This window comes from Azolla caroliniana, unplaced genomic scaffold (genome assembly GCF_043228905.1).
Source record: "Azolla caroliniana isolate FFs.n. ecotype wild unplaced genomic scaffold, voAzoCaro1.0.p SCAF_1, whole genome shotgun sequence".
In the NCBI taxonomy this organism is placed as follows: Eukaryota; Viridiplantae; Streptophyta; class Polypodiopsida; order Salviniales; family Salviniaceae; genus Azolla; species Azolla caroliniana.
Window position 1 is genome coordinate 27293424 of NW_028230436.1, and position 18962 is coordinate 27312385.

Below are 18962 nucleotides of genomic sequence, written 5' to 3' on the forward strand. Positions count from 1 at the left end.
GCTCTTATTAGGAGGGAGAAAAACTCACCGTTTGTCCATATTATCTACTGTCAAATTTGGACGCTCGCCATCACCATTCTCGTTGTACAGGAACAGTATATCGACAGAGTAAGTAGCAGAGGATAAATTATGTACTGCTCTTTCTCTCTCTTTTTCTTATGTATATATAAAAAAATTCCCTTGGCCAAAACAGACATACATGTGTGTGTGTGTGTATCACACAGTATCTTCTCACATATGACAAAGATCTTCCCCTGTTTCAAATCAAATGCAAAGATGAACATTTTGCCGGTTCGATAATCTCAGTTATATTGCCAAAAAAGAGTGTTTTAAATGCAGTCATGGAAGTTCGTGATGTTTTGTCCTTGGATTTTTAGATATGGCTTTATATAAAGCCATTAAAAATGAAGTTCATGCAAGAATTATTCCTGCATGTAAAGCATAGATTCTTGGACTATGCTGTACTTTGCATTTGATTCAACATCTTAGTGTTCCTTGAAGTTAGTCCAACAATTGAAGAATTGAGAACATTTCATGACTACACTTGATCCCATGATGAAGGATAAAGGAGGAATGAAGTGACAATGAACTAATAGTGATACAGAAACAAAGAACAGAGAGAGTTTTGGATGTCAATTACAGGCCAAGATCAGCCTATGAGATAAATCGGATGTATAAAGGTGAATTCTCATCTGCTGTCTGAAACAGTACCCAAGAAACAGTGTAAGAGTGATAGCAATAGATATGAGATGCTAATATGATCCCATAGGACAAGGAAGATACACAAATATGGATCCAACACTACAATGTATTAGTTTCAAACACATGAACAGTTCTGTATTTCTATAATGACAAACACATGACCAGGTCTGTATTTCTATAGTTATAGAGCTGGACATTTCCTCTTCTACAAGGTTTCTTTCGCATTAAAGAACCCTTAACAACATAATCTATGTTGAATCATAAGTTTTGTGTTCTATATAATTTGTATGTAGCTGCCAAAGCTCTTATATATGTTAATTATCTTGATTGGCTTACCTTAATTTTGCTATGTGCAGTAGGTGGAGACGTTGATTAAGTCATTTTTGTAGTTATGAAACTCTCCTCAAGCTTGAGAGTCCTCACAATCTTAGTAGGTGTGTTTGATGAGAATGTGCGCACCTCACTTCTTTCCCTTATCTTCAAAAACTGATGTCAGATTGATTTTCAGGGAGTTCGAGATCTCACTCGAAGCCTTTGACATGGAGATCCTTATGCACACACATTTCGCCAACATCCGCTGCAGGCTGGTCCTCTAAACTCTCTGAAGGGAAGATAATCTCACTAGATCGTTGCTTCACCGAGCAGGATGTGATTTCTTTTTGCCGTCTTTGCAAGCTTGGAAACTCAATTAACCTTGATGTCCATGAAGCTCAGCATTGTGGGTTTTCAGATCGCATAGTTCCGGAATTCCTGTATGCTGGACTTTTTCCTGCCATCATTGGCACGCATTTTGTAAGTCTCCTAGGCCCCTTCTTCAGCTTTTCATATGGTTTTGAAGTATTTCCTTACAGATTAGTATCTAAAATGCACATAGAGTGTAATTCATCGTTTCATCAGCATCTAAGTCAATCATTTCAAACATAATTTGGTTTGGTGAATATTTGTCTATACCTTAATGAGAATCTTTGCATTTCTAGACTCCGTTACTTATGTTTTCTGGTGCGCATTTAGCAAGAAAAAACCATGGAATGATTCCTTCTCTCTTTTTTATAGCAATTTGTCTTATTTTATGACAGGTAGATATATTGATTCTTGGAACTGACTTTGGTCACTAACATATAGGTAGTTCAGAGCTACAGAAAGATTCTATTCTTTGTTTTCCAATCTGATAGAATAATAAAGTTATTCCATGCTGTATTAGAACCTCATTGGTAATTGGTTTGTTTTCTCTACTCTTTTTCATGATCTAAAAGTTTTTCCTAGATCTATACGGACAGCTAAATTCTCTTCTGGAAACAGCCAGGGTCCATTTATATATCACAGAGTTTGGAATTCAGAAGTCCCGTACTTGTGGGAGAGTATCTACATGCTGAAGTGAAAACTCTTCATTTGAGAAGATTTCGGGATAAATGCAGGTAAAAAATTCCTATAAACATTTGATTCATCTTAACAATAGAAGTGATATGTCTAGCTCAGGTCCCAAATTTTCAACTTAGGGTTACTAATATAAAACATACCTTATGTGCAAGTATATTAATCATATGAGCGTGTGCATGTGGATATGATTTTGTAGCCTTTGGAGTTGACAACTGGTTCAACTATGAACGTTATATAGAATATAATTCAAGGTGGTGCTGAATTGGCATCTTATGGCTTAACACTATGGATTCAGAATACTTTTTATGATATTTTAGCCCTTAGGCAATGGGCCCTTCAAATATACATAATGGTTGTGTACGGCATGATTTTGGCAGGGTAGAATTTGCTACAACCTGTTGGAAGAAACAGGGGAATGTTCTTGTTTTGGAAGGAAATGCTGTAGCTCTACTACCCTATACTGAACTACAGAAACAATAATGTAACACCCCATAAAATGCAACACCTTCTAAATTTTCTCTCTTCATTTGGGAATTCAAATTATTTATCTGTCTTTTGTTTTGCTGGCTAGGTGTTTTCAAATCAATTTACGATATTTTTCAGTCACAAGGCTCTAACTCAATGCAAGGAAAACCAAGGTTATGCTTGTGAAAAGCAAAAGCTGGTATACGGACTAGTCATGCCAATAGAATTCTTAGTCCTTAGCATTCAACTCCCTCACCCGAAGACTTGAAACCTTGAAAGGTTGACCAACACTCTCCCCGTGTTTCAAGCTCTCTTGACGGAGAAAGGCTACCACAAAAGATGGCATGATAATAAGATCATTGACATACTTGGAGGAAGGATGTATGGCTCTCATTTTCTCATCCAAGCAATATAAGCTGAAGCTCAAACTGCATGGCCATGGCTCATACGTAAATGACAGATATTTGTGCATTATGCATAAATTTTAACCATATTATATTTACACATAGTTAATATGTTTCCATAATTGAAATGCCGCAATCTATCATAGTTTGAGTTAAATCATGATATTCAACACATGAATTAACACTTACTCAAAATTGCCAAGTGCATACAAGCCTTTCTCCAATTCACCTGTGACCACGGTAGCGGTGTTCTTCTGATGATATTTAACTCTATAGAGTTGCAGTATAACTTGAAGATGATTTTGTCAAACCATGCTTAATGTTTTTATATTCACTAACATGCAACCAACCAAGCCTTGCACATAATTGAAATTTTCTCTTCTTGTCCTTACTAGGGAACATTGAACATTAGATTGAGAGTTTAGATTACCTTTAACCTCCTTATTGCCTTGAGGCTTGAACTATAATGGATTGATCATCCCCATAATTAAAATTAGATCTATTCCTGATGTACTTCGCTTTGAACAATAACAATAGACTCTTCAAATTGAAGTGATTCTTCCTTATCGTGCATTGATAGTGTATCCAATAGTCTCATAGACTATTTCTTCGTCTAGAATGATGTTGTCAATGTTTAGAGTTGCTCTTGTAAATCTTGCATTGATGTTACATGGCCTATCTTATTGCGTTCTTTCTTCATGTCAACATGATCTAATTGGTTATTCACTAAGGCAAATATTGTTTCATCTTTTGAGCTAAGCATGGTATGAAGCACTTCTCAAGCTCAGTGTGAATGTGTGGAATGATTTGACATCTTAACAATAAGAGAAATCATTGCCATTGCTTATGCATATATGATTCTCCTATCTCTTTTGTTCTTGGGCTATTTATAGGAAAGGCCATTGTTGCTAGAGTAGGCAAAGTTCACTTCATGGGAGGAGAAGTAGAAACCTTCATTATCAAGGCAAGGTTCATCACGAATCACTACACCCATAAGTTCTTTGAGATAGAAATGTTTTTTCCCCTTGAAATGTCACAAATTCATAGTGGGTTCCATCTAGTTTTTTTTCTTGAAACAAGCCTTTGAAAACTTCCTTATCTCTAATTTGAGCCACTTGGTAGATACAAATATCGAGCAATAATTAAATTGAACCACACCAAAAACAAAATGCTTATCACCTATATGAACTGAACTTGGGAATAATTGTAATAAAATGATGTGTTGGTTGAAAATTGAATTTCATGCCTAAAAATTATGGTCTCATAAAGAAAATTTGAAGCCACAAACAATTCCAAGGGATGGTTATTCAACTAGGTTAACTAGCCTTGAATGCATTGTATCACTATGTAGGATTCCTCTTGCAAGTTGAGATCACCATAAATTTCTACCAATTTGCTCAACACGAAAAACTCCGAGTTTAGAGGATAGAGAGCTAATGAGTCATAAGGATTCTCTAAATTGCCTATCATTCAGAGCAAGGGAAAATCGAGGGCATCATAAAACTTGCCCAAATCTTAAAATTTCGAGCAACTAAATCATGAGGTGATAAGCTGTTAAGTTTCACGATACGGGTTCCAGATCTTAGTGCTAGCACCGATTTGGGAGGTGGCACATGTAGGCCGATAGTCGGGGAGGGACAAATATTGGTTTACAAATTCTTTTTACACCAACATACCCCTATCCAAATTCAGAAGAGGTAGTGAGAGGTGGGGTTAGGGCAGGGGTATAACCGTAAATATCCAAAACGTAAGGGGTAATGGTTTTCTGCGTTTCTGCTGCCTCCTTGTAGAACAGGCAGGGTGCATCTACAGGTACGCTCAGGTACTCGCTCTCTCTCTCTCTCTCTCTCATAGTCACACATAAGTCAAATATGTTGTGTTGATGATCTCTGTTTTGGGCTATTTTTGTGCTTTCTTCCTTTTTGATTTACACACTTTTGCATAATCTCAAGCTGTGAATACTTCTCTAATTGCTGCGTCTCATAGGTGCTTATAGATCTGCGCTGACCTATCTGTACTCAACTGATTAGGGGAGAAGCTAACCAGAAATCAAAATTAGACTTGCATGGATTCTGGTGTTATTGAAAAGATTGTTGCTCGTTACTTTCCTTTCTTTTGCGTGTGTTTATGAATTCTGATTTTCTAATGTTTGAGAAAAAAGGATACTTTAAATCATTCCGCTTTTTGGGCTCTTTGTCAACATGTTGTGGGTTTCTCTTCTTTAATTCACCCTCATTTGGCAAAGGAATTCTGATTACATGACAAACTTCTCAAGCAAAATTCTTGGAAAACCAAAAGTTTGTTGTAATAACATGTCACAATGTGTTCACTCCGGTCACAGTGGATGGCTTTCTATTTTTTTAATGCATCTATTTCTGTATCAGTTCTGGAAGGCGCCCTCCATGATACCTTGAAATCATCAGTTTCTAATGCTATTATCATCAATGTGGCCCTTGTGGGGGTAAATATCCCCTCCTCATATGGACAAAGTTTGCACATTCTCCCATAGGCATGTTTTTGATTCCATCCATATGCAGTATTCTTTCTTGCTGCTTCTTTTGCACTCGGGGTCCTGATCAGGATGTTCCTTGAGCTATGTTCAGGGGTTTTTCATTGCCTAGATTTTGTTCTTCCTGTCTAGTATTGGTTCTGGATTATCAATTAACATGTTCCCACTTTGAACTCCACATGGTACATCTGCAAGATGATTTCCATCACCTGTCTCCGTACTCTGTCCTCCATTTGGCAGAGTCTGAACATTCCATTGCCTTGTTGATGTTTAGTCTAGAATCCTGTCAAAAGAACACATAATCACATATTTGCTGCAATAAATCATGTCGAACCTGGTCTTAATTTTGCTTGTTCTGAGCCAGACTGTCTATGATTCTTTCATTCATCTTTGTTTATTATTCTTTGCCTTTTGAACCGGTAGTGCACTGATTATTACAGAGTAATATTACTGCTTTTTACATGGGAACCTTCAACATCCCATAAATTTCCTGTCATGTCTGGGGTTTACTGTCCCTCTTTTATTATTCTTCTATAATTTTTTTTTTGATCCAGCAGCTCCCCTGCCTCTTGATATCCTGTACTACTTATTTGTGGCCCTTGGTGCTGTCAATTACATACATGCATCACACAGACTTTATTGGAATTTCTACCCAAGGCTGGCTTCCTTTGTATGTTCGACCAACTTGGCCTTGGGCCTGTCCCCCCTCTCAATATGTGCAGGCATCGTCCAACTTGGTCTGGGGTTGTGGGTGTCTACAGACAGCAGAAAATCATAGCTTCTGGCACCTTTTACTTCCATGTTCAATATGAATCTATACACCATATGGGAAACTAATGACAGGGATTGTTGCATCTTTAATTTCAATACACTGTTAGGCTTTAGTGTTTCACAAATATCTAAATAAGATATTAATTAATCAGAGACAATATCTGAGTAGATATATCTGGATATGTAAATATCTGATGAAAGGAAATTAGGTAGTTAGGATCCACATATTGGAGGTAGGAAGGATCCCACAGAGGAGATCCCACAGAGGAAGTGTAATAGGAATCTCCTTTTGGAAACTATATAACGATGTGCAAGGCAGTGCTTATGTAAAATGCGAATTGAGTTAACATAGAGATTATTATGGGCATCTTGCTATCTTGTGTGTCAAGTTTGCTGAGTAATTAACTGTAATCCGACTTGATCATAACATAGAGATTATCATTGGTATCTTGATGTATCTACAATCATGGTGGGATTTGTTTTCAACAGTCATCGACTACTTAAGGTTTTGAAGGTGAAGGAATCATGGCTGTTTCTCAGAGTGCCTTGATCATTCCTAATGAATCAAGCTCTGCATTCTCACTCACCAATCAGCGATCAAATAAATCTGCATCCCTCCATATGTTGAGCTCTTCTTCATTGTCAGCAGCAGCACTACCACGTCTAACCCTAAACTGTAGGGTAAGAAGGTCGAAAATAATGACATTGGCAATGGCAGAATCAAAAGATGAGAAAACCTCAAGTAAGAAGGTATTTCAAGGAGAATGCTTTGTTTTACCAGACAACATAGACACAGATCAGATCATACCAGCTGAGCATCTCACCTTAGTCCCATCAAAACCTGATGAGTATGAAAAGCTAGGAAGCTTAGCTTTGTGTGGCCTACCATCCATACATGGAAAATTTGTCGAAGAAGGAGAGATGAAGACGAAGTATAAGGTAATCATTGCCGGGGCAAATTTCGGATGTGGTTCATCTCGAGAACATGCACCCGTAGCTCTCGGAGCATCAGGTCTGAAAGCAGTGGTTGCAGAATCATATGCTCGTATTTTCTTCCGGAATTCAGTTGCCACAGGAGAGCTCTACCCAATCGAATCCGAAGGGAAAATTACTGATGAATGCAAGACGGGCGACATCGTTACCCTTGATATTGAGAAATATGTCCTTATCAATCACACGCAGAACAAGACATTCCAGTTGAAGCCTCTTGGTGATGCTGAACCAGTTATCGATGCTGGAGGCCTTTTTGAATTCGCACGCAAAAGTGGTATGATTGCTCATAAGAAAGAAGTGGTTTTGCAAAAGTAGTAATATAGTGTTTTTTCCTAGAATTGAATGGTTTGAAGCCATGGTGTTTTGTATTAGAATATAAGCAAATGGATACCAAAACTATTATCCTAGGCTCGAAGGTTTCAGAGCAATGTTTTTTCGTACTAGATTTTTGATGTACCAATCAATGGAAATCCAACTTTCTGATGCTTATTTTAGTTGAAAACATGGCTCAAGTGCGTCCCTAATTGCATTAAATAGAAGACATTAAGGAATCAGACCATTTATTATTTAATTTCAAAACGGGCTTTTCAATTAAAATACGAGTATAGAGTGGATTGAGGACAAAGAATGTTAAAAGAAATCAAATAAAGTAAAAATTGGTGAAAACCATTGGACCATCTGAGAACATCCAAGGGTGTTTCCTAGTTCATGTAGCCAGGTTAGCTTTGGTTTGGGTAAATTTGAATCATTAAACAAACAATGGATTACAAAGATAGGGGTGTGGGGGTAAAATGTTTGATTCATTCCAATTGTTAGTTGTAACTTGTGACAAGGGAAGTGTAGTATCATTATTGATATCATTTTTCTGTCTAACTCACAAAAGACCATATACTGTTAGCATTGACTTTATTTGTATATACTAGTGAGTTGTGTAGCGAGCTATATCAAGTTTATGTTGCATCCCCATAGTACTAAATAGAGTTTGATGTTGCTCCATTAGTTCTTTTAGACTAGTTACCATAAAAAAATAGACATTATGTTGTAATTAAGTAGGAATCATGCATTCAATCAATTGGATATTCATAACATTCAATTCCAATGGATTCCCCAGTTGTTCAAAAATAAAGCTTTTTTCAACCACAAAACTTTGCCATATTCATAAATTTAGACATTTCAATGGAATGATTGAAAACCTCCACACAATTAGAATAGTAGTTTAAGACCCCACACTCATAGAAGTATCATACCAAATGATGTTGGTAAATAGTAATCATCAAGCATCACATACATTCTATCTTGACAACATGCATGTTGTCTATGTTGTGCAAATTGGAAGGTAAAACTTGCATCATTTGCATGCAATAAAGTCCATACATCCAACTTAAGAACCTCAACATCTAGTGTAACCCAAGCAATTTGATTAGGATCATCCAAGATTGAATGTTGTGATGTAGATTGTGATACATTAAAATACATGTTAAAATCACTCGTAGGTAATCCTAAGTGGCCCACAGGTGGAGTCTAAAGAAGTGATCCCTATAACAATATGTTGGCCTTGTCCCTATTGGATTTGTTTTAGGGACCCCCAAGCAACCTTTTCTTTCCTTACCCATTTCAGGTTAGAAAGATGTGGAAGCTTAGGATCCTCTCTCAGAATATGTCGACACAGAAAAGACGCCACACTATGAACAAAGACACTTTAGAAAGAAGAAAAAAGGCGTAAAGAAGGTGGTATCATATCGATCACGAGGCATAACATACGTGTATTCTCAATCATTGAGTTGGGGTATACTTATTGAAAGGAAGTTCATATAATTGAATTGGACTCAGAAGCAAGTTAATTGATTAAACTAAATTAAACCGCCCGCAAATTCTCCATCAAATCAATGAAAAAGCTTAATAGAGCACAAAGCAAAGTAAATTGATTGGTCATTACAATCCTATGTTATCATTCATGAGTTGTGGTTCTTGGGATCCCTGAGAAATGGTGAACTGTCGTCGTTCTCAGGAGAGACATGTTGAGCCTAGTTAGGTGCATAAATCCTCAACACCACCAAAATGAGTGATTTCCTCAACCACAAAGCGACCATTAAGATCATTTAAACACAACTTGAGGATAATACTTATCCCATGTAATTAACATCACACAAATAATGATTGTGAATAGAATGTGAACATTCATTGGCATGCTTAACTCATGACACATGCCCAACCACACACAATATATTCAATTCTTTACTTAACAAAGTTTCTCATAAATGTACTTTATACGTTGAGGATCCAATGGATTTACAACCCAACCCGATGAACCAATTTGAAGTTGAAGGGGTAATCCATCATCTCTAAATTTGTCATTGCCAAGGAGCTTTTCAAGACCCCTCCCTTGTTCCTAAACTACCTTGCCAAGTAGTATTGCGAGTACTGGACAAACCTTTACATTCACCAATTTCCCCTTCAATTTACCTTTAATACATCACTAACTTTATCAACAATGGCATTCATACTAGGCTTATCAACTTTTTTTCCCCCTATCCATAAGTGTTGGACTCTAGTTTAACAAATCCACCAATTGTTTTCCCTTGTTCTTATGTCAAGTACATAAAGGGGGCATCATATTACTTCAATCAAGGTAAGCACAATATCAAACATTGCAACATCTCTCTTCATTAGGGACCTCTATAGATGGAGGATGATGTTGGCATTCAGCCATAAAGTAGCTCCATTCTCCACATCTAAAGCAATGACCCATAAATATCTCCCACTTCAATATGAAACAAAGTTGTTTCGTACCATGTGTATTCAGATTTAGTGTTGCACAAAATTTGCACTTCTCTCCCATAACACACTAAATTTGCACTTGTTTGATGGATTTGCATATATGGTTACGAACAGTTTACCCATTTGACTCATCAACTCTAGTAAAAGAGGTCATAAAAATGAGTGCTTGCAATTCACTATCAGTACCCAAAGCAAGCACACACATTTCAACAAACCTTGATAGTCCACTGCAAGGGGATCATTGTATTACATGCACCAATTGTTTATCAAAGAATATGGGAATTTTATCCAACGATGCACTTTGGTGTGCAGGGGAAATGTCTTTTGGATGGACGTAAATGTGGATAAACATAATTATGAAAGGGAAAAGATATTGTTTACCCTTCAAACTAGGGGAAGGCAAGTTAAGGACATACCATACTCAAGCCCAAATCAATTGAATGTGGATGCCACAATATGGGCTACGATATCATCGGTGGTTCTAAACTTCTATGGAATATTTGGATAGGTCGATGCCAAAATGTGTTTCAGCAAATAAAGCAAAATCATGTTCATTGTGTGAAGGAAATTTGGTCGATGCTTATCTCAATTCTAAAAGGTCAATATGACTCCTTCACAGGTAATGAAGATATGATTTTTCTGAAACAACAATCCTTTAAAGGCAAATGGAAGGATTTGTTAGTTTTTGTGGAGAGAAATGACAAAATGGAATGGCAATACGTACCCCCGCGATGGTTGTTCCCTCCCATAGGTGGAGGTTGGTTCAAATTAGGAAATAATGGGGGATATCTTACCCGCCACTAAATTGTATCATTATAGGCTTGTATTTGTTTATTGCATTGGTAATGGAAACAATGGTGTAGTTTATTTATTTATTTATTAAAAATGAGAGGTGAATGATGATTCAATCTATGATGGATTTGCAAGCAATGGAGATTAAACGTTTGAACGAGGAGCTACTTGCATTGAAGAACATAAAATTGCAAATCCAAGATATTCATAATTCAAACCTAAACTAGAGACCAAAATGACAATCTTGGATTCCGAGAAAAAATCATTAATCAAAGCAAATAGTGAAGAAAACTAGCCTTGAGGCAAAAGAAGATGTGATCTAATGAAATGTAGAGATTTCCTCATTAAGAAAACACCAAAAGAAAATACTACTGAGGTTTGTGCACCTAGATCCACATAAAGGATGCACTAAATGCCAAAGAGCTATATGAAAGAGAGAAACGAATCAAAATATTGCTATTACATGGATCTACAAAGAGGAATCAGAGAATATGCACTTTCCCTCACCGAAAACATCATCAAAATTCTTTGAAGGTCACCTGGCTATGTGTGATGTTGTGGTATTTGCAGCACGTAGAGTGGGTTTGATGAAGAATGCAAAGCTCGTCTCAAAATGTTCAAGCTTGTAAAAGATAAAAATTGCTAAACAAAAGAAAGTCATAGTCTTTAGTTTTAACAACCCTATAAGGCCTAGTATTTCTAATATAAAATGTTGGTCTTAGGCCAAACGTATGTAAGAATCATGCTCACATGATAAATTTTGGGGTAGTAATGGCTAAGGGCCATTGGCATTGCAATGTGAAAGAGACAAAAGGGTTTCTGACTTATATAAAAGGGCGGGAGCTCTCATGTAAAAGAGGTCTTTGGGTAGCCAACTTTGGGCTACCTTTTGGTTCCCATTCTCCCCCCTTTGCATCCACTAAGAGCCACTTTACTCAATGTACTTTTTACACTTTATTTAATTGAAATATATGTGTGTTTTACTAGTTATTATCTATTTAATTGAGACACCTCATATATTTCTTATATATTACTCAACTAATATAATCATTAGGTGTATGTTGATTTAGATTAACTTAAGTAGTTTTTGAAGTTTCTATGGTTGCATGGAGTAGAGAATAAGAGTTATTATGTGTTGATGGATTATGTGGTATTTGCCATTGGGGAGTGACGTCCCCTAATCCCTTAGCTAGCTCACCACGAGGAAGGCAACCCCGAGGGACTCAATAGTGAACCTTCGAAGTGCAACACTCCAAGATATAAGTCATGTTTGCCCTTTTTGGGAAACTTGATTCAAAAACGAAAAACCCTTGACATTCTATCAATATCTCAGAATGGTAAGGAGAAAGAAGGGGTAATATCATCAAATGCACGAAGTGCAAACGTTTAGACTACAACTAAAGTTAGCATGGAGACCACTCAAGGTGAAAAAATGAAGATATAATGGGCGAATTCATCAATGAAGAGATGAAACAATATGTACATAAAGCTTTGTCTTGCACATTGAGATAATGCCTAAGACATTGAGTATGCATTGATGCAAACACCATATAATGCACGTGTCTCTATTGTTAATGTTTATAGAGGAGCAAAAAATATATCGTGGCAAAGAGATGAATGTAGCTTTGATGACAAGTGAGCTTTTGAAATGGACAAGACTACAAACTAGCCAATAGATATCGACCATCATGGATCAAGCTATCAAGCAAGGTTTTCCATAATATTGACTCGTGAATTCGATTAAACTAATTCATAAAGGAGGAAATAAATTTTCTATATCCAACTATTAAAGTATCATGGTTAGCCTAGTTATGGCCAAGTTAACCTCAAAGGATTAGCTCATAAGCTAAACATCATCATTAACAAGCACTTCGTCAAGCAAGCTTTAAACCAAAATATTCCAATGTAGATCATTTGGTTACACTAAGAAAGTCATAGCATGGTACCAAGGAGTGAGCTTTGGAAAAGAACAATAAATATTGGAATACCGTTACAGTATAGCGCAATTATAGCAGGATTATATGAGTATTTCTCAAGCAACATGGGCGTTAAGCAAGGGTCTTCACTCTCTCTCACTCTTTGGTTTATGCATCGATAAACTTGAAGAAATAGTAAACACGATTGTGAAAGAAGAAGGATTAGATGGCCCAAACCTCGTGCAAGATCTTATTTTTATACTCCCATATTTCAATGATGTAGTTTTATTCTAATATGCTTTGAATGATATGCAACATTTACTAGATGCATTAGAAACATTACGTTAAATTAGCATGCTAAGCATTAACATGGACAAAACAAATTGACAACAATAAAGGCCCCACTTTTACATACAAGGGCTCGAACCAATACAATTGGTGCAACACTTCAAAATTCTTGGTATTAATGTCCCACTGACAAATATGTGGAAGCTATGAATCTAGAATTCACACAAGTTGGAATAATTATTATGTGTTTGAGAATTGTAAAGAATCAAGAGATGGATTCTTGTGAAGCAGAATAGGTGTGAACTGTGTGTGTATGAGAGAGAGTGTGTGTGTGTGTGAGAGACAAGGAGTAATACATAGAGAATATGCAAGGTAAAAAAACTATTAGCAAAGGAGAAAGACTCGACCTAATACAAGGTGGGAGGAGGGTGCTTTATGTAGTCACCCTCTCTCTTCATTAACTACAAGGCTCATGGAGCATGGGGAATGTGAAAGTTCATAAGTTATGTGTCATAGAATATGATTCTATGACTCATACTAAATGCTAGAATACAAAGTGGTGACATAATGGTGACTCTTAACCGTTGGAGTGTCTCTTCACTCTCAAGGTGAGTTCACACACTAGACCAAGTTGAGCTTGATTCTCAACACGCCCCCTCAAGCTCAAGTTGGGTCGGTTTCAGACGGTATCCGAAATCCGCTTCAACTCGCGTTCCGGAGTCCGCGTCGGCTCGCTTTATGCAGAGTTGCAGAATGCGTGCTCTAGCTTGCGTTGTGCGAAGTTTGCGCTTCGGCTTGCGTCTTTCTTTGCGGCTTTGCGCGGTAGATCGGCTCTTCGCTGCTTCGTTGTGTGGTTGCGGAATCCACGCGTTATTGCGTAGTGTCTTCAGTACTCCCCCTCAAGCTTGGCAGATCAGGGATCGTCAATCCGAGATTGGTCATGAATTGCCATAGCTTGTCGGCTCCTAAGGCTTTAGTGAAGATGTCGGTCGTTTGAAGATTGGTGCTTATGTGTTGTAGGTTGACATCGCCAGCCAGAACGCGCTCTCGGATGAAGTGATAGTGCACTTCGATGTGCTTTGTCCGCGCGTGGAACACCGAGTTCCGAGCCAAATAAATACTGCTCATGTTATCGCAGTAAAGGGGAGTCAGATCCTTGATGGGAACACCCAAATCCTTCAAAATCCTCTTAAGCCATACGGCTTCACATGCAGCTACGGTTGCGCCCCTATATTCTGCCTCTATACTGTCATGAACACATGACCATTATGGCGTCACCCGGACTTGAACCTCGAACCTTGTAATTCATACTTGAAAACCTCAACCATTAAGATAGCTTATTGTTATATGAAATAATAAAAGCTACTTCTTGTATTACATTGATTATTGTAAAAACTCTAGATTATTCTAGAATGTTCTAGAATGTCCTAGAGCATTCTAGGTCTAGAACATTCTAGAACATTCTAGAAATCTCTAAGCTATTCTATAGGAACCTATAAATAAGCGCATACATGTATTCTCAAATCAATTCGAATCAACACCAGTCTTTAGCTCTCATTACATATCTTGTATCCATTCTCTTTCTTTCTCTATCTTATACATCCATTCTTCTCTATCCTTCTTCCATCACTCTATCTTTTATCCTTGGTTCTGACAGTTTGATTCGAATTCTCTCTCTCTCTCTCTTTCTCTCTTATCCTCCTTTGTAACCATCCTGAAACCATGGCTACCATTAACTCAGAAGAATATCTCACCCTTGTTGCAGAAATGGAGAACCTTAAATCCAAGTTCGCATCTCTTGAAGTAGAGAATCAACGTCTACTTGGGGATCTACAAAAGGTTACTATAGAGAAGCAACAACAACAAGAGGAGTTCACGCGACGAGTGCAACAGTTAGAGTCGACAATCGTCGTGTTACAACAACAAAGGGTTGAAGGTCAGGGACTTATCAAGGAGCCCAAAATTAGCCTCCCAGCTAAATTTGATGGGTCGAGGGCGCATTTCCGAGGTTTTTTGAATCAAGTATGGTTGGTGATTCAAATGCATCCCGCACGTTATCCAACAGATGCATCACGAGTCGGGCTAGTGGGCACTTTATTGACTGGCATAGCGTTGTCGTGGTTTGCTCCATTGCTAGAGACCAATTCTCCTCTACTGAATAATTTCGAGGAATTTAAGGCTTGTTTCGGAGATACTGATGGGGCGAGAACAGCTATCAACAAGATTCGTACACTTCGTCAAGGTGATCAACCAGCTTCAACATATGCTGCCAATTTCCGTCTCATCGCAAGCGATATTCCTTGGGATGAACAAGCCCTAATGGAGCAATTCCGTTCAGGCCTTCGTAGTGATGTCAAAGACTTACTTCTTACCTTCCCCGAGGATCCAAGGTCACTTACAGAAGCTATTAGTCGAGCAATACGGTGTGATAATCGCCTTTTTGAGCGTCGATGTGAGCGACAACAACAAATAACAAGATCTAGATTCACACCAACTTATGCATCAGTAACGGCACAATCATCCCCAAGGCAAATGTATAGCCCTGCTCCAACTCCAAGGCAAACACGTAGTCCAGTCCCAATGGATAGTCCTACACCCATGGAGATCGATATGACTCAACGACGAGGACCGTTGTCAGACGAAGAGAAGCAACGTCGTCGAGCAAACCATCTGTGCTTATATTGTGGAGGTCCAGGACATATAGCCATTCATTGCTCCCGTAGGCCGAGACGTCAAGTAAATCAAATTCACTATGACAATAAAAATGAGTCCAACATTTTAGAAGTAGTTAGTGAATCTAATATTATGAATAATCCACCCTTGTCCAATAAATTTGAAGTCCTAAGCCAATTAGAAGAGGAGTCAAACGAATAAGTCTGGCCAAAATAGGAGTCATTTGGTTGGACAACCCTAGATATGTACAACCTAGTGTGGGTTCCATTTCTTCCAAGCATGTTAGTAGAGTCTTCTCAGCCCTAGTACAAGTTAGGACACCTAGTTGTCAACTTCAAGTCCAAGCCCTCTTAGATACTGGAGCCAATTCTTGTTTCATGGATAGAGATTTTGCCCAAAAACACCAAATATCCTTGCATACACTTCCTTGTCCAGTTTCCGTAGTAGTGATTGATGGACGCCCCATAGCTTCCGGGAAGATATTTGAAGAGTTTGAGCCAATACACATACTCTTGGGTGATTTAGGATGTGTAGTTTCCTTTAACATAATCCGTAGTCCTGAGCATCCAATTGTCCTCGGTTTGCCATGGTTCGAGCTACATAACCCTAGAATCGATTGGAGGAAGCGAGAAATTAGGTGCCCTTTAGCAAAAAATATCATTGTCAAGGATCGAACTCGGGATTATCCTCCCAAAGTATATAGTTCTACCGATGCACCATATCCTTCTCATCAAATTTCAGCCATCACATTGCAACAATTGCACCAAGTGGGAGGCAAGGAGGACCTTTTCTTATTTGCAGTATCAGTGACACCTTCTAGTGTCACTCAAGGGAATTCAGACATCCAAATTCCCAAAAAATATCAAGACTATGCTGATGTTTTCGACAAAGTCAAAGCTAGTGTTCTTCCAAAGCATCGGCCGTACGACTGTCCTATTGATCTCCAACCAGGAAAAGAGCCTCCGTGGGGTCCGATTTACAATTTATCACCCACTGAGCTTGAGGTTCTTCGAGAATACATCGAGGAAAATCTTGCACATGGGTTTATTCGACATTCAAAGTCTCCAGCTGGTGCTCCTATCTTTTTTGTGAAGAAAAAGGACGGCTCCCTTCGTTTGGTCGTGGACTATCGAGGCTTAAATAAAGTCACCATAAGGAATAGGTATGCTTTACCTTTAATCTCCAATCTCTTAGAACGCATTGGTGGGGCAAAGCATTTTACCAAAATTGATCTAAGGGGTGCATATAATCTTGTTCGAATTCGGCCAGGAGATGAGTGGAAAACAGCATTTCGTACTCGGTATGGTCATTTCGAGTATACAGTCATGCCTTTCGGGCTCACAAATGCACCTGCCGTATTCCAACATATGGCAAATGACATCTTCCGGGATTTCTTGGATATTTTTCTAATCATCTACCTAGATGATCTATTGATTTACTCTAAAACACAGGGGGAGCATGATATACATGTGCGGCAAGTACTTGAACGCCTAAGGAAGTATGGTCTTTACGCCAAACTTGAGAAATGCAGTTTTGATTGCAAACAAGTCGAATTTTTGGGATACACTATTTCATCCCAGGGTGTTTTCATGGACCCGACAAAAGTCCAAACAATATTGGAATGGAAACCCCCATGCTCAGTTCGGGATGTCCAGTGTTTCCTCGGATTTGCGAACTTCTATCGCAAATTCATACATAATTATTCAAGCATTGTGTTGCCCCTTACTCAACTCACCAAGAAAAATCAAGCATTTTTTTGGAGTATCGAAGCGGACAAGGCTTTTACGCAGCTAAAAGAGGCATTCACATTAGCACCCATCCTAGCACATATTGATCCTGAAAAGCCATTTACTATTGAGGCGGATGCATCAGACTTTGCATTGGGGAGTATCCTATCGCAACCAGGCGAGGACGGGCAGATACATCCAGTCGCGTTTCACTCGAGAAAGTTTACTATTTCGGAGATAAACTATGAGGTGCATGACAAGGAGTTACTAGCTGTGGTCGACTCATTCGAGCAATGGCGTCATTTTCTAGAAGGATCACCTCATCAGATTATCATTTATAGTGATCACAAAAATCTCACATATTTTCAAACAGCTCGAGTATTAAATAGACGACAAGCTCGGTGGGCCCAATTTCTAACGCGTTTCGATTTCAAGATCATTTTTCGCCCCGGAAAACAACAAGGGAAAGCAGATGCTCTGTCTCGGCGTTCGTATCTAGCACTTCGACCTGGAGATCCGGCCTTTGACAATCAAAAGCAAACTCTCCTCGGGCCATCAAAGCTACAGGTAACAACAATTTATGCCACACCACTTGATTCTACCCTTCTTGACACTATTCGGCAACAACTTCATTCGGATGATTTTGCTAAGGATGTCTTAGCCCACTGTGGTTCAAGTCGTCCATCTTGCTCCACATTGCCAGGGTCATCTCAACATTATAAGGACTTCAAGTGGCAAGATGGTTTACTCTTCTACAAGAATCTCCTTTACGTCCCCGACGGATCACCCCGACTTCAAGTGTTGGCACATTGTCATGATGCCCCCATGGCTGGACATTTTGGTATTTCCAAGACCATTGAGCTGGTGAAACGTTCGTTTTGGTGGCCTCACTTGCAAAAATTTGTCGAAGATTATGTTCGCACTTGTGACACCTGCTGTGAAGTGTTTCGCCATCATGGTCTCCCGAATGATATTATTAGCGATCGAGGTCCTCAATTTATCTCACACTTTTGGAAGCACCTATGGGCAGGCCTCAAAATCTCTTGCAAACTCTCTTCGGCTTATCATCCACAAACTGACGGACAAACAGAGCGCACAAATCAAACGCTCGAGCAATATCTTCGATGTTTCATTAGTTATCAACAAGATGATTGGAGTAAAATTTTACATCTTGCTGAGTTTGCATACAACAACACGGTCCACTCTTCTACCAAAGTTACACCTTTCTTTGCCTACACCGGCAACCACCCTCGATGGTGTATACTGGATCTTCCTGAGGTGTCACGAAACCCTAGTGCGGCGCATCACCTCCGCCGACTACAACAAATCCAGTTCGAGTTATCGTCACATCTTCAGAAAGCGCAAGCACACCATAAGACCAATGCCGATCGACATCGTCTTAAGTCTCCGTTTAAGGTTGGTGACCGTGTATGGTTGCTTCGTCGTCACATCAAGACTACCCGACCGTGTGCTAAGCTTGACTATCAACGCTTAGGTCCTTTTGTCATCACGGCGCAGATTAATGATGCAACATTTCGTCTTAACCTTCCTGCACATATGCGGCTTC

The 18962-nt window shown here is 38.8% G+C and overlaps 2 protein-coding genes across 3 annotated transcripts; both read left to right on the forward strand.

The window, feature by feature from the left end:
* On the forward strand, nucleotides 1-2998 carry LOC147869374 (3-hydroxyacyl-[acyl-carrier-protein] dehydratase FERN, mitochondrial-like). 2 transcript variants are annotated; one of them, XM_087328618.1, is made up of 6 exons: nucleotides 1-108; nucleotides 1059-1136; nucleotides 1211-1494; nucleotides 2002-2117; nucleotides 2457-2560; nucleotides 2646-2998. In XM_087328618.1, the coding sequence occupies exons 2-5, from the start codon at nucleotides 1094-1096 to the stop codon at nucleotides 2557-2559; spliced, it is 546 nt and encodes a 181-aa protein (XP_087184744.1). In that variant the 5' UTR covers nucleotides 1-108; nucleotides 1059-1093; the 3' UTR covers nucleotide 2560; nucleotides 2646-2998. The 2 variants fall into 2 exon arrangements, with proteins under 2 accessions (XP_087184744.1, XP_087184751.1); XM_087328625.1 differs by lacking the exons at nucleotides 2457-2560; nucleotides 2646-2998 and having other exon boundaries at nucleotides 2002-2411.
* A 3685-nt stretch (nucleotides 2999-6683) lies between these two features.
* Nucleotides 6684-7704, forward strand: LOC147869375 (3-isopropylmalate dehydratase small subunit 1-like). Its single transcript, XM_087328638.1, has one exon. The coding sequence runs from the start codon at nucleotides 6754-6756 to the stop codon at nucleotides 7534-7536; it is 783 nt and encodes a 260-aa protein (XP_087184764.1). The 5' UTR covers nucleotides 6684-6753; the 3' UTR covers nucleotides 7537-7704.
* The last annotated feature ends 11258 nt before the right edge of the window (nucleotides 7705-18962 follow it).

Bases quoted from the DNA above. Each gene is read 5' to 3' on its own strand.
- LOC147869374 (XM_087328618.1), top strand. From the start codon at position 1,094: ATGAAACTCTCCTCAAGCTTGAGAGTCCTCACAATCTTAGTAG. The intron at 1,137-1,210 runs GTGTGTTTGATG...ATTGATTTTCAG, and splicing joins AGTCCTCACAATCTTAGTAG to GGAGTTCGAGATCTCACTCG. The intron at 2,118-2,456 runs GTAAAAAATTCC...TGATTTTGGCAG, and splicing joins AGATTTCGGGATAAATGCAG to GGTAGAATTTGCTACAACCT.
- LOC147869375 (XM_087328638.1), top strand. From the start codon at position 6,754: ATGGCTGTTTCTCAGAGTGCCTTGATCATTCCTAATGAATCAAGCTCT.